At 43.8% G+C, this 13425-nt stretch overlaps 1 protein-coding gene across 1 annotated transcript; it reads right to left on the minus strand.

The window, feature by feature from the left end:
• Positions 1 to 1857: 1857 nt before the first annotated feature.
• Positions 1858 to 12949, minus strand: FAM162A (family with sequence similarity 162 member A). Its single transcript, XM_069866461.1, has 5 exons — positions 12830 to 12949; positions 9002 to 9127; positions 6748 to 6856; positions 3855 to 3963; positions 1858 to 2121 (listed from the first exon to the last, which is right to left on the minus strand). The coding sequence occupies exons 1-5, from the start codon at positions 12843 to 12845 to the stop codon at positions 2032 to 2034; spliced, it is 450 nt and encodes a 149-aa protein (XP_069722562.1). The 5' UTR covers positions 12846 to 12949; the 3' UTR covers positions 1858 to 2031.
• Positions 12950 to 13425: the final 476 nt, after the last annotated feature.

Raw genomic sequence — 13425 nt, forward strand, 5'->3', positions numbered from 1 at the left:
AAGTCTGCCATTACCAAGCATAAATCAAAACATGAATTTATTTTCCTGGTAACCTGAAATACTGCCTGAAGTGCATGTTGTTCTTTTTTGGTCTCATGCAATACATAAAGGAGCACAGGAACATTGTGAGGGAAGAGAGATCCTGTCTGCTTAGTAGTATGGCAAAGAACTAGAGCTCTCATGGAAGATCTGTTCATGCACCTGCAGTGGAACTGAGGGCAACTTATACTTAGGGCCAAGTGGACAAATCTGTGGAAGCTTGCTCTGTTTGACTGATAGTGCACTTGTGATAATTGCCTTACAGAGGGTCTGATGATGGGCTGTGGCATCAGCTGAAGGTTGTAACTGCTGTGGTGGAATGACTGCATAGCTTGTTTTGCTGCCCCATCCCTGGAGGTGTTCAAGGCCGGGTTAGATGAGGCTTTGAGCAACCTGACCAGTGGGAGGTGTCCCTGCCCATGGCAGGAGGGGTGGAGCTGGCTGGGATTTGAGGTCCCTTCCAACCCAACCCATTCTATGATTGTGATTTGTTTGATTGGGTACATCTCATCAGTGAGGGATGCCCATAAATGCAATTCATAAAAAGGTGGACTGCAGCAGTTACTTTCCAGCTCTAGAGAAAAGGAATAAAGTACTAGAGAAGACTGTTCTAGGTATCTTATTACTTCTCCTTTCTAGATGTAAAGATGAGATTTACCCTGTATTTTCAGTAGAGCTTTTAATTTTTTGTTAGCAGTAGTGCTAATTTTTAGTCAAGTTAAGTGCTTTGAAAAAAAATCTGCCTCCCACTATCAGAAAGCTCACAAACGAAACCTGTCAAACACATGCCTCTTCCATTTGTAGTATCCCCTGTGGCCAGCTAGCAGGTAGTCCTGGGGAGTTAACACAGTTTGAAACAGTTCTCACAATCTCAAGCTCCATTTGCTTCCAAACAAACTGAGAGGAGGGAAAATACTGGTGTCTAGTTGCTGCAGGTTGCTCAATGTGAGCAGCATCTGACTCTCCTGGGATGAATGGCAGATACAGGGCTGATAGGAGTTGCTCTTTGCAGATGTTACTGCTTCTAAAACTTGAGGCCTAAATCTTTAAATGAGCAAGTATCAGGAGAGCACAGATGACAAAGTAAAGCAGGGAAAAATGCAAATAAAAGTAGTTTGGAAAAGAGCTCAGCAGCAGAGGGCAGGGTCAGTGTTCCTCAAAATACTCATCTCTCTTCCCTTAGCTCGGCCATTTCCTCACCTCACTACCAGCTCTGGTGTAAAAAGCTGTTAGTTTATCTGCGACACGCTGGTTCTCTGGAATGCCTCTTCACTATCACTCCCCCTCTTTTTATCAAAGGGAGGCAAGTCCTTCACTTAAACAAATGCAGCCAGGCTATACTGAGCCTAGAACAGGTACATAAGCAAACTTTCTAATAACTTCAATGATGTTGATGCAGGTCATACAATTTTCTTGACTCAAGGGGTCCTCTAATAAATATTCTCTCTTGCACAAAGAGGAACTTATGGAATATTTTAAGCAGCCTGTAGCAATACAGAATACATAGAGCAGGATCTTCCTGAAGATACCTGAAATAGTGATAGTGGATGACTGCCCAGCAAAGGTACTTCATTTATTTAAGTTATGATCTACAAGTCCTCTTGTGTCCCAGTTATCGTCTCCTAAGTAGCAGGTATGAGTGTAAGACTTGGTAAAGGATCTTGGTGCCATGAGTGCAGGTGCAGCTCCTGTGGGGTTTTAAAAGGCGCTCGGTCTTGTGCGTTGCACATGTAGGAAACAACTATTCTGTCTATCCAGTTTGCTCACTTGTCCCATTCGACTAATCGTGAAAAAGAGTTTGGAGGAAAGAGGAGGATGTTAGAAAAAGAAAATAGGTATTTCTGGTTTTAATGATTACAGGATAATGTACTTGTTCTTTCTTGAATATGAGAGTACAGAATTATCACACAGGACAGATGAGACTATATCCTCTTTCCATTGCTGAAAAGGACATCAGCTTTTCTTTCCCAGTCCTTGGTCTCTTCATTTCGTCTAAGGTTTAGCAGATGTAGTAGCTTCCTCCCTCCATTGAGCTTTCTTCTCCAGGTTTATGGTTGTAAGAGTTTCATGCCTTTTTACAGCCTACAAGAGAATAACAAAGCCAGAGCAGAAAGCATCACCTAAAGGACCGCAGAGATGCAACTTGGATCAATAGTTTACAAAATACTTGGCCTATCCTTAGTAAGGCACAGTTCTGTCAGCTTTAATGCCAGGAAGAGAGAGGGTTGACAGAACATTCAGTCTTTTTTGTCTTAAACTTATTACTTCTCTAGGAATAAATTAAACCCTTTTGTTAAAGGCACCGGCCAATGTAGTCTGTGTTTCTGGCCAGTATTTAAAATTAATCTCTGGTCTTCAAAAGTCAGAGGTACTGGAAACAAACCAAAAATTAAGCAGTAGATTCCAGCTGCTGTGAAAAAAAGGGTCCCAAAGCAGCTGACCTCCTCTCTTTCTGGTGTTTGCATTCATACTACTACGATGTAAGAGGAAAACATTCTGGGAATTGTCAATGTTTGATCTCTTCTGCTAAATCCAGGGAAAATCTTTTCACTGTTTTGTTTCACAGTGCTGCATTGTTTTCATTTTGGTATGGGAATGATGACAAGTAGAAGTGTTGCTCAACACTTCAGTAGTTGTCAGTGCTGGGGTTGAGACTGTCACCAGTTTAAAGCTTTCTCTAGAACACCGAGTAGTCTATAGAAACAAGATCTGCACGTTGTCCTCAGAAGAACTGCTTCTGAGAAAGGCAGCACACAAGTAAGGTTCTGCGCACATAGATGCTTTAAGCTCGGGGTTTTCTGCTTCCAGTCATCCTTAGAAGAATGTAGACCATGTTTCTGTTACTGCTGTGCTTTAATCGAAAGCAACATAACAAGCTGGACAGATTATATTCACGTTCCTTGACTTTGAGACTAATGTTGCCAAGGACCTTAGCTTGGCTTCAGTACACAAAAAGCAGTCCTTGCTTCTTTACAGAAATACCACAAAGTTAATAGTTCACCAGCTATGTTAAAAACCACGTAAAATTAAAGCACAACTAACCTTTACCACACTTGGAAACTTAAGCCTCATGCTTACCCTTCTTCTTATGATGCAAATTAAATCATAGACCTGCCACGTGCTGAACTTGGACGCCAAATTCCATGCAAGTGAAGGATGCTCAGCCTCTACAGGACTTGAAAGCTTTTCTATGAAGTAGTTTTTCAATTCAGCAGACAAGAATAGTTTGAGAAAAGTTGTTCCATCCGTACTGAAGGAGGGCTATTTTCCAATGCAATTAAAGGGCACAGAACTATTTCTGCCCAGCTCCCCACCATTTAAAAAGTTTTGAGAATTCTCGAGTCTGTCTGTGGAGAAACCTGCTCATTTGCTACTTCTGTTAATGCTGATTCTGCAAGTGCTGAAGCGTGTAGAAAGGTATTTGTAATGGGTCTGTGCAGCAACTGCAGGGACCTTATGGCCAAAGGAACATTTACCTTCCGGCCCCGCACACAGAAAAGAAGGTGCTCTTGCTCTTTCATTTCAAACTCCTGCAGCCAGCCAGCAAAATTGAGTTAAAGCAGCATGAGCTAAAATTAAATACTGCACTGAGAAAAAGACTTTTTTTCCCTTTTAGAGGAAACCTATGCAGTCTAACAGCGACACTGCCCTCCTCTGACCTGGGAATCGTTCTGGGGAGCTAATTTTTAATTTTTGCTCAGTGACAGAATGAAAAAGAAACCCCCCAAACAGAACAGTACTAACAGTCCATAGGAGGAAAAGAGAAGTTTATGTGAACACTAATTTGCATTCACCAGGCAAAAATCTGTGCTTACCTGCTTCCCTTTAATGACCATGATTATGCATCCCAATATTGTCAAGGCAATCATTACGTAGCTGAATTTCACACGCAGTGTGGTCTTTGCTGCTCTGATTGTTTCAATCCTCAAGAAATAACAATAAAAGAACAGACTCAGTATCAGAGACCCAAATAAATCATCTGCCTGACTGTTTGATTTCTCCTGTAACGCTGACTGTACTTGTCTCCCTTCACAAAAAGGTTTTACAAGAATGGGAAAGGCTGATCCCCTGCTACCTTGGGAGATTTGTTGTCACAAAGGGGTTCCTCTTAAAACTGGAAACAAACCCAGCATTTTTAACTTTCACTGATTGAATTGTTAAGCAACAACACTGCCTACACCACCTGAGTGCAACGCAGAGGACAAAGGCTGCAGTATTCTTTTATATTTGTTCACTGTGGGGAGAACAGGAAAAGGAGAGGGATGCCTTCGCTGAGCATCCTCTGCTACAGGATCTGATAGCGCTGTAGGTTATGCACTGGCTGCTGCATATAGCACTCAGAAATTCCAAACAGGACTTGCTAAAAGACCAGTGGTTGCTACAGTAAATAATAGTCACAAGGTAGGCTGTTTTCCTAAGACACTAAGGAGGCAGGGACACTTGTAAGCTTTCCAACATCAGTTTTAGACAGAGGACTCCTTTAAATCTATTTAATTCAGGGGGTTTATCTAGCCATGTCAGTACCTGCACCACTCCTTTGTGAAACCTGTTGCCTAGTCTACTGTTATCTTTTAAACCCCAGAAATCATCCACAAGAAGCATATCAATTATTGAAGCCTTCCAGGTGCAGCCGTGATGAGTTAAAATAAAAAATAATTGAAGTTAGGTTAAACTCTGCAGATTACCCAAATGCCATCTGAGGGACAGCAAATGTAAAGTTCGTATTGGAGATGCCAACGCAAGAAGAACACACAGTGCTTTTAGATACGGTAACCAAAGCCCTATGCCCTGTATATTTAACTCCCCGTGTTTTGAGCATTATACTTAGAGGAAAAATGATATTGAAGGATCTATGACAGTTCAATATTAAATCACACAGGACCTGAGAACTGTAGAGTTTTGTTCCTGTTTTTGTCGAGCAGAGCAAGAGCGATTTGATCACGGTTTCAGGGTACTGATCAGAGTACAAGATTTCTGATGGTAAAGAACACATCCATCTACTGTGAAATTTAACAAGCGATGGAAGCTGGACTTAAATACTTTGTACTAATAATCTGTGGTGAACAACTTAGGTGCAGGCTGTAATTAAGCCAAAATGCACAGAAGTAGGATTTAAAAACTGTATTAGCTTATTTTTGAAGTACCTTAGATGTGTTAGAATATGCAAGACAATAAGGCAGTTATCTGAACACAATTTTAAATAAGTTCAGGGGCTAAGATTAACATTTGTTTAATAAAAGAGTTACTTCTGATCACTACATCTTGCAAGATCACTGAGTTATATCACAAGCCCTTACAAAGCACTCTTAATTCAGCTAAGAACAGGAAAACAAGCTTTTGTTCTTTTATAGTTCTTAATCATCCTCTCAGCTTTGCCTGAACAATTTGCCTAAATAAAAACAAGAATTCCCCATGCACTTGCAAAAATGATCCACTTTTATCAATAAACTGTTGAAATGACTTCAATCACTCTAACTCCGTTTTCTTCAAACCACTACTCGTAACAAGCGTTTGTTAAACAAAAATATCCCAACTGACAATATATTAAGTTTTAACAATTTACGCCTTTATGTATTTCAAATGTAATTTTAGGGAAAATGATTCCATACAAAACTGAAGAATTCTTTTTTAGCAATATTTACCCATTGTGATACATTTAGAAAAAAAATGAGATACGTGGGTAGATCTTCAATTACTAAGCATTCAAACAAAAAGGGCATCTTTAGAATCATAGAATTGCTTGCTTGGAAAAGACCTTTGAGATCATTGAGTCCAACCATACCTGTCCACTACTGAACTAGATCCCTGAGCAACTCATTTTCCCATCTCTTAAATGCATCCAGGGATGGGGACTCCACCACCTCCCTGGGCAGCCTCTGCTAGTACCCGAGAACCCTTTCAGTGAAGGGATTTTTCCTAATGTCTAATCTGAACCTCGAAGGTTTAGAAGGCAGCTGCGTAGTTTGCTCACCCAAGCAGAACAAGATTTACTGTTATTTTTTTAATTTAAATAAATATATATATATTTAATAGCATTATAAGCGTGTTTTAAAAGATAACAACATTACAACCAGGACTGTTTTCTAAACTAATAATTGCCTGTTGTTGTTTTTATTGAGTTTGATCTTCATTTTAGACAGGCAAATTAGAACATGCAGTTTTATTTTCTTCTTTTTACACAGGGCAAAGCACTGACATTTGGACTCCACCAGCAACAGGGAAATTTTGACTATATATATTTTTTGTTAGGGAGCCTTTCCACTGTTAGTTTAAATTCCAAGATTAAAGAAAGTTGGCCCATGCCCTCTAGACATTCATGAATAAAGATTTTAAATGAGTTTCAGTTATTTTTATAGCTATGTCATGAAACTTTCACACAACAGGAGACTGATATATAAAGAAAAACCCTAGAAAGAGCTCCTGCTATTTGCAAAAAGCTTTTTGGTTTGGGAGAAAAAAAAAATTAGCTGATTTGTGATGTTCTTCTAATGAAAAAACTGATAGATCCTGGTCATCCTTTCAGAAAAAAAAAGCAAACAGAACCGCTCAGGTCATCTCAGCCACAAGATGATATACCAAACACAGCAGTTATAATTTTTCAGCTGTGAAAACCCATTCCATCTAAGAGAAGTTATTCTGGAGCTACTTTCAAGTAGCTTATTCCTGTGTAAACTGTGTCTCTTTTACAGGTGAGAAACTGGCACTTACGAGACAGTTTCTGGTATGTCCTCTGGTTTTTTGAAATGGCCTGCCCACAACAAAAATTTTTTCTCCCAGTCTGTAGGCTTGTGTCCAGGCACCCTCAAAGTAGGACGACCTGAAAAAAGAACCCCAAGCAAACACACAAATGAAAAAAAAAACAATCAAACTACTGAAAAAACAACAGTCAGAGAAGATGAATTGCCACAGCTGTATGAAACCAGTTAAAGGAAGCAATGTTGAATGTTCAGTATGATTGCTAGGATTGGTTAGGGAACAAAAAGTACATCTCAGTCAGATTAAAAACCTGTAAATGTGGATTAAACTGAGGCCATGTAAGGAAAGTCAAACCTTGCCCAGAACCTCTATATTTGTCGCTCTAAATTTGCAGAACCTGCTCCAGCACTTCCTAAGCTGCTGTGACACTAGTCTTCCTATTACATTTAAATTAGTTTAAGAAAAATAAAATAAAATAAATGCAACTGCTACAGAAAAGCCAATATTCTGCACCGTTGAATCACAGAATGTTAACTTCTCCAACAAGAATAAGATTTTATCTTATCGGAAGGTATAAACAAGCAGATGACTATAGGCAAAGATGAGACCCTTAATTTTCAGCTCAGTCTTTCAAACTCCATATAAAAAAATACTCAGAATGTATCAGGAAAGGTTTCCATGCATAACACACCATTATAATCTAACAAAGTCCAAAGATAGCCATTTTTTTCCTTTTTCTTTTTTTAAACAGTGGGAGGTATCCTGTATCCCGTATGGAAATGTGCTGCTTCATGGCTTCATGAATTACCTAGGATAACAGTCAACTTGCTGACAACACCAAGTTATTCAGAAACATAAAGAAGAGGGCTAAGCGTGAAGAGCCACAGAGTTTCAGAATCCTGAGTTGAAGAGATGGTCAGTAAAACCCCATGTGTACAATCAGAAAGCAATTCCTGGAAGGTGTCCCTGCCCATGGCAGGGGGGTTGGAACCAGATGATCCTTAAGGTCCCTTCCGACCCAAACCGTTCTATAATTCAATAATTCCAGTTCACATACAGAAGACAGACTCTCACCTAACCATTATTGCTGAGGAGTAACTCAGCAACCTGGGTTTCATAGAGGTTTTGGCAAAATGTTCAGTAACAGTCAGAAAGGAGAACAGCACTATTAGCAGTGATCAGCAACACAGACGTTCTTATGCCATTGTACAAAACCACGACTCCAGCACTTTGAAAAACAGGTGAAATACTCATCCCTCATCTCAGAAGCTGTTGAAATAGAATGGGTATGGAGAAAACTGGTAAGGACAAGCACAGGTTTGGAGTGGCTGCCATATAAGAAATGATATCACAGATGGAGAGCTTTGGTTTGGAAAAACAGGTAACTGAAGCTTCTTTCAACACAGAGGGCACCAGAAAAGTGACGCTGGGAGTGTGGGTTACAATGATCAGGTGCTGTTTTGGGAAGGGTACTGAATGAAAGGACATCGGATTGAAACTAGCACACACCAGGGTCAAAAAGAAGGACAAGACTGTACTTGTCTTCTCGCAGCATGCTTCAGCTGAAGAATTCCTTCCCAGAGGATGTGCGCGCTAAAAATACATCCAGCTTCGAAAGACTGGGCAAATTTATGGAAGAAAAGTCCAGTAAAGACCATTAAACACAAAGAGGCCACCTCTGGGACAGCTGTCTAGGGAGAAACATTATGTTTTGTCCTGTTCCCATTCACTTCCTTAGATCCTTGCTATTGGCTATCATTCCTGTTAGTCTTCACAAAAATATATGGGACCTCATTTACTTAACTCCACTGTTAAACATGAACAAAGCCAAGGATTCTGACTGACTCTCTCTCCTGCAGGGCATATTCCATTTTGTGAACAGCTGGAGCTGGTTCTAGTATGCAAAAGCATTTTAGCTCGTACGACATTTCTAAACATTGATAGTTTACATCGGGGTTGAACACACTGTTCTACAGCACGGCTGAAGCTGCTCAGTGTAGGACTGCACATCAGATAAGAAGGTATTGAGCTGCTACTAAGTAAATGCTGTGTTATTATCACAAGAAAAAATACTAATCCCTGGCTTGGTTAGAAAACAAGATTTTATTGCTAAATTTAATGCTCAGATCTTCAGTCTAAAGATCAGAGTTCCCTCTCACAAAAATCAGGGATATTGGCATCTATGTCAGCGAAATTCCTGTGCAGCCTGGGTATGTAACTATTTCATGGCACGAAACATAGTGTGATCTTTATCAAAACTTCTTACTTCTTGGCTGAAGTTGACTTTCTTCCTGGGATTTAATGCAAAACCTCCTGCTTATCTTCAGATCCACTCCTTTAGTCATCCTCAGAATCGAGGGCATATTTCTTCCCAGCATTTTAACAGCTCTATCTGGAAAAGAAAGCAGAGGAAGCCAAGGGGACAAATATAATTCAAGAGTAGTAGAAAGCAGGAATATTTGCTCTTAAATCTTTCAGGGGTTTTGTTTTTCTGTTTGTTTGTTTTAACAGAAGAAGAAAAAGAAAGAAAAACAATAGGTACAAATCAAATATTGTGCAAGAAACACCAGATTTAGTTGTAACAGAGCCTGCCAAATAAATTACAGCTTGTCTATTATCTATGATTTGGGCTTGCCCAGTACCCTTATTTAGAAACACGGGAATGCAAAACTACAACCTGTAAGCAATTTTTAACAAGCGACGCACATCACGATTTCAAGGAACTTAGCTATTCACATACTTCAGATACACCCTGGACATTGACACCAGTCCTGGTCACATCCCAAAGGTAAGTCACTGATTTGACAGAGTCAAGGAAAAACGCTAAAAAAAAGCAACACCTTGCAATATCAAGGTAACACCTTCATAGTGTATTAGAAAAGGACAAGGGATCTTATATAGTAAAATATAATCTCAAGAAAGAGATTCTAGTTCATTAATTAATATAATGAAAAAATTGGAGGGGAGAAAAACAACTTTGAATGGCAAAACGGCTCATGAGAAACAGTTGTCCTTTATCTTACATTATAGGTGACCCCACAAACGAAACCCAACCGTTTTTGAGATTGCAGAACCATAGAATGGCTTAGGTTGGAAGGGACCTTTACAGGTCATCCAGTCCAACCCCCCTTGCAGTGAGCAGGGACATCATCAACTCATTCAGGTTGCTCAGAGCCCCATCCAACCTGACCTTGAATGCTACGAGGGATGGGGCATCTACCACCTCTCTGGGCAATCTGTTCCAGTGTTTTGCCATCCTCAGTATGAAAAATGTCCTCCTTATATCTAGTCTAAACTTCTCCTCTTTTAGTTTAAAACCATTACCCCCTGTCCTATTCCTACAGGCCTTGCTAAAAAGTTTTTCCCCATCTTTCTTATAAGCCCCCATTAAATACTGGAAGGTCACTATAAGGTCCCCCAGAGCCTTCTCTTCTCCAGGCTGAACAATCCCAACTCTCTCTCTCAGCCTGCCCTCACAGCAGAGGTGCTCCAGACCTCTGATCATCTCTGCTCTGGACTCGGTCCAACAGATCCATGCCTTTCCTGTGCTTCCAGAACTAAATGCGGGACTCCAGGTGAGGTCTCACCACAGCAGAGCAGAGGGGCAGAATCCCCTCCCTCGCCCTGCTGGTTGCTCTGCTTTTGATGCAGCCCAGGACATGGTTGGCCTTCTGGACTGCAAGTGCACGTTGCTGGCTCATGTTCAGCTTCTCACCCACAGTATTCAGAGAAGGAAAAAAAATCACAGAACCATAGAATCGCTCGGTTGGAAAATACCTTTGAGATCACTGGGTCTAGTCATACCTGCCCACTACTGAACCAGATCCCTGAGCACCTCACCTACCCATCTTCTAATACCTCCAGGCATGACAACTCAACCACCTCCCTGAGCAGCCTGTGACAATGCATGCTTATCTTTTTGGTGCAGAAATGTTTCCTAATGTCCAAACTGAACCTCCCGTGGTGCAGCTTGAGGCCATTTCCTCTTGTCCTACTGCCTGGCACTTGGGAGAAGAGACCAGCGCTCACCTCTGCACAACTTCCTTTCAGGCAGTTGTAGAGAGCAGTAAGGTCTCCCCTGAGCCTCTAGGATAAAAACGCACAAATCCATTCCTTTCTTTTTCATTTTGGCAGTCTCTGAGGATGCAGCCAGGCCTCTTGTGCTGATGCCCACCAGACAGGGCCAATCTCACCTCCCTTCACCACTGCCCCACCACCTGCAGCCGCACCGGACTGCATGGGCAGGGGAGACCCCACTCTGCACTCCTCGTCACCCAGGGCCACGAACACTGTGATAACCAAAATGCTGGCAAATAAACTCTCCAAGACTCGTTTTGGAGTTTTAGAAAGCGATCGCCCTTTATCAGGGCTGCGCAACACAAGGAGCGATCTCCATCCATCGGGTGCAGCCAGACAGGAGCTGGAACAGAACAGATTTCCCACTGACAGGCACGTGGATAAACCTTCCCAGAAATCATACGTATATTCTACTACTTTACAAGGACTCATTTTAATGTTACTATGAGCTTCACAACAGCCAAATTTCTTGCTAACTTGGAGCTTTGGAGCCAGCCCTGCCAGACCTTGTGTTTGAGACAGGGAAAGGCTGCGAGCAGGGACTGCAAAGGGAGAGACACCTGTTCAGCACAGATCACACTGAGCACAAGGTGTTATTAGTTCCAGAGGAGGAGCAGCGCCTGGAGAAACACTGTTTGAAAGAAAGCACACTCTCAGAGGGACACTCAGTCTGACTTTCAAAGAACACAATTGCTTAGATGTAACTCAACTTTAGTTTAAATTAAAGATATTTCACTTTTCGTGACAGTGACCTCTTCTCCTATCACTCGAGAAGGCCCCATCCCTGCCCCTTCACGCTTCCAGGTGGGAAACTGCACACAACTCGCACCAAACTTGGAATGAAAGGCAGTTTTTTGGGGACAAGGCATGTAAGGAGCAGCGATGTGTCAGTGCCTCTGCCGGCGCAGACCCTGCATGAAGAGCAGCATAAACTTTCCCAGAAATCTTATGCATATTCTATTACTTTATAAGGATTCATTTTAATGTTATTATGAACTTCACAACAGCCAAATCTCTTGCTTATTTGTAGCTCTGGAGCCAGCTCTGCCCAACCCTGAGTTTGAGACAGGTAAATGCTGCAAGCAGAGGGGATTGCAGAGGGAGAGGCACCTGTTCAGCACAGATCACACCGAGCAGAAAATTCCCAGTGTCTGGGAAAACACTATGTGAAAAAACACGTTCTCAGAGGGACATTCTGTGTGACTTTCAAAAAATACAGATCTTTGCACGAGCTGAAATCTACCTGAGCTTAAATAAAACTATTCCACTGTTTTGTAATCACAGAATCGTTTGGTTGGAAAAGACCTTTGAGATGGAGTCTGGCCAGACCTGTCCTCTACTAAAGAGCAGGTCTTACGAGGAGCGGCTGAGAGAGCTGGGGTTGTTTACCCTGGAGAAGAGGAGGCTGAGGGGAGACCTTATTGCTCTCTACAACTACCTGAAAGGAGGTTGTAGAGAGGAGGGTGCTGGCCTCTTCTCCCAAGTGACAGGGGACAGGACAAGAGGGAATGGCCTCAAGCTCCGCCAGGGGAGGTTTAGGCTGAACATTAGGAAAAGATTTTTCACAGAAACGGTCATTGGGCATTGGAACAGGCTGCCCAGGGAGGTGGTTGAGTCACCTTCCCTGGAGGTGTTTAAGGCACGGGTGGACGAGGTGCTAAGGGGCATGGTTTAGTGGTTGATAGGAATGGTTGGACTCGATGATCCGGTGGGTCTCTTCCAACCTGGTTATTCTGTGATTCTGTGAAATCATGTCCCTGAGGACCTCACCTGCCCATCTCTTAAACCCCTCCAGGGAAGGGGACTCTGCCAGTGGCCGGCAGCCCTTTCGGCGAAGGAATATTTCCCCGTATCAAAACCTGCGCCTCCCCTGGCGCGGCTATAAGCCCTGTCGCCCGCCGCGGGTCAGAAACACTCGCTCCTCGGCGGCCCCGGGGCTGCCATCTCTTCTCCCGGCCCCGCACGGCGCAGCCTCCCCACCCCTCCTCCCCGCGCCGTTCCCGGGCCACCCGCTCACCGCCACGGCGCCACATGTCGCGGTCTCTCAATGTCACCGCCGCGCCCCGCCCCGCGATTGGAGCGGCGGAACACAGGGACCCCGCGCCGCCGGGCCCCTCACGGAGCCTCCGCGCCGACAGGGGCCGCACGCGCGCGGAGCCGCTAGGCCCGAGGGGCCGCCCCCGCGGCAAGCCCCGTCCCGCTCCCGCGCGGCGCTCGCCCTGATTGGCTGCGTGAGGGAAGAGCCCCGCCCCTTCTTCCCGCCCCGCCGCCCGATTGGTCGCCCGATGGTTAAGCCCCGCCCACCTTCCCGCGTCTGATTCCAACTCGCCGCCTGATTGGCCGCAGCTCGCTGAGCCCCGCCCCCTGGCTGCTCGTCTCCCCGCCCCGCCGCCCAATTGGCCGCTCGTTGGACAAGCCACGCCCCGTTCCCCACGCGTGATCCCATCTCACCTCCTGATTGGCCGTCGCTCGCTGAGCCCCGCCCCCTTGATGCTAGTCTCCCCGCCCCGCCGCATCATTGGCCGCCCGCGCAACAAGCCCCGCCCCCTTTCCGCTTGTCTTCCCAACCCACCGCCAGCTCGGTCGACGCTGGAGCCGAGCGCGCCGCGCCGC

The sequence above is a fragment of the Phaenicophaeus curvirostris genome, chromosome 1, assembly GCF_032191515.1.
Source record: "Phaenicophaeus curvirostris isolate KB17595 chromosome 1, BPBGC_Pcur_1.0, whole genome shotgun sequence".
NCBI lineage: Eukaryota > Metazoa > Chordata > Aves > Cuculiformes > Cuculidae > Phaenicophaeus > Phaenicophaeus curvirostris.

Bases quoted from the DNA above. Each gene is read 5' to 3' on its own strand.
- FAM162A (XM_069866461.1), bottom strand. The intron at 3,964-6,747 runs GTAAGTGCCAGT...TTATTTCTTGAG, and splicing joins GACATACCAGAAACTGTCTC to GATTGAAACAATCAGAGCAG. The intron at 2,122-3,854 runs GTAAGCACAGAT...ATTCTCTTGTAG, and splicing joins TGGTCATTAAAGGGAAGCAG to GCTGTAAAAAGGCATGAAAC.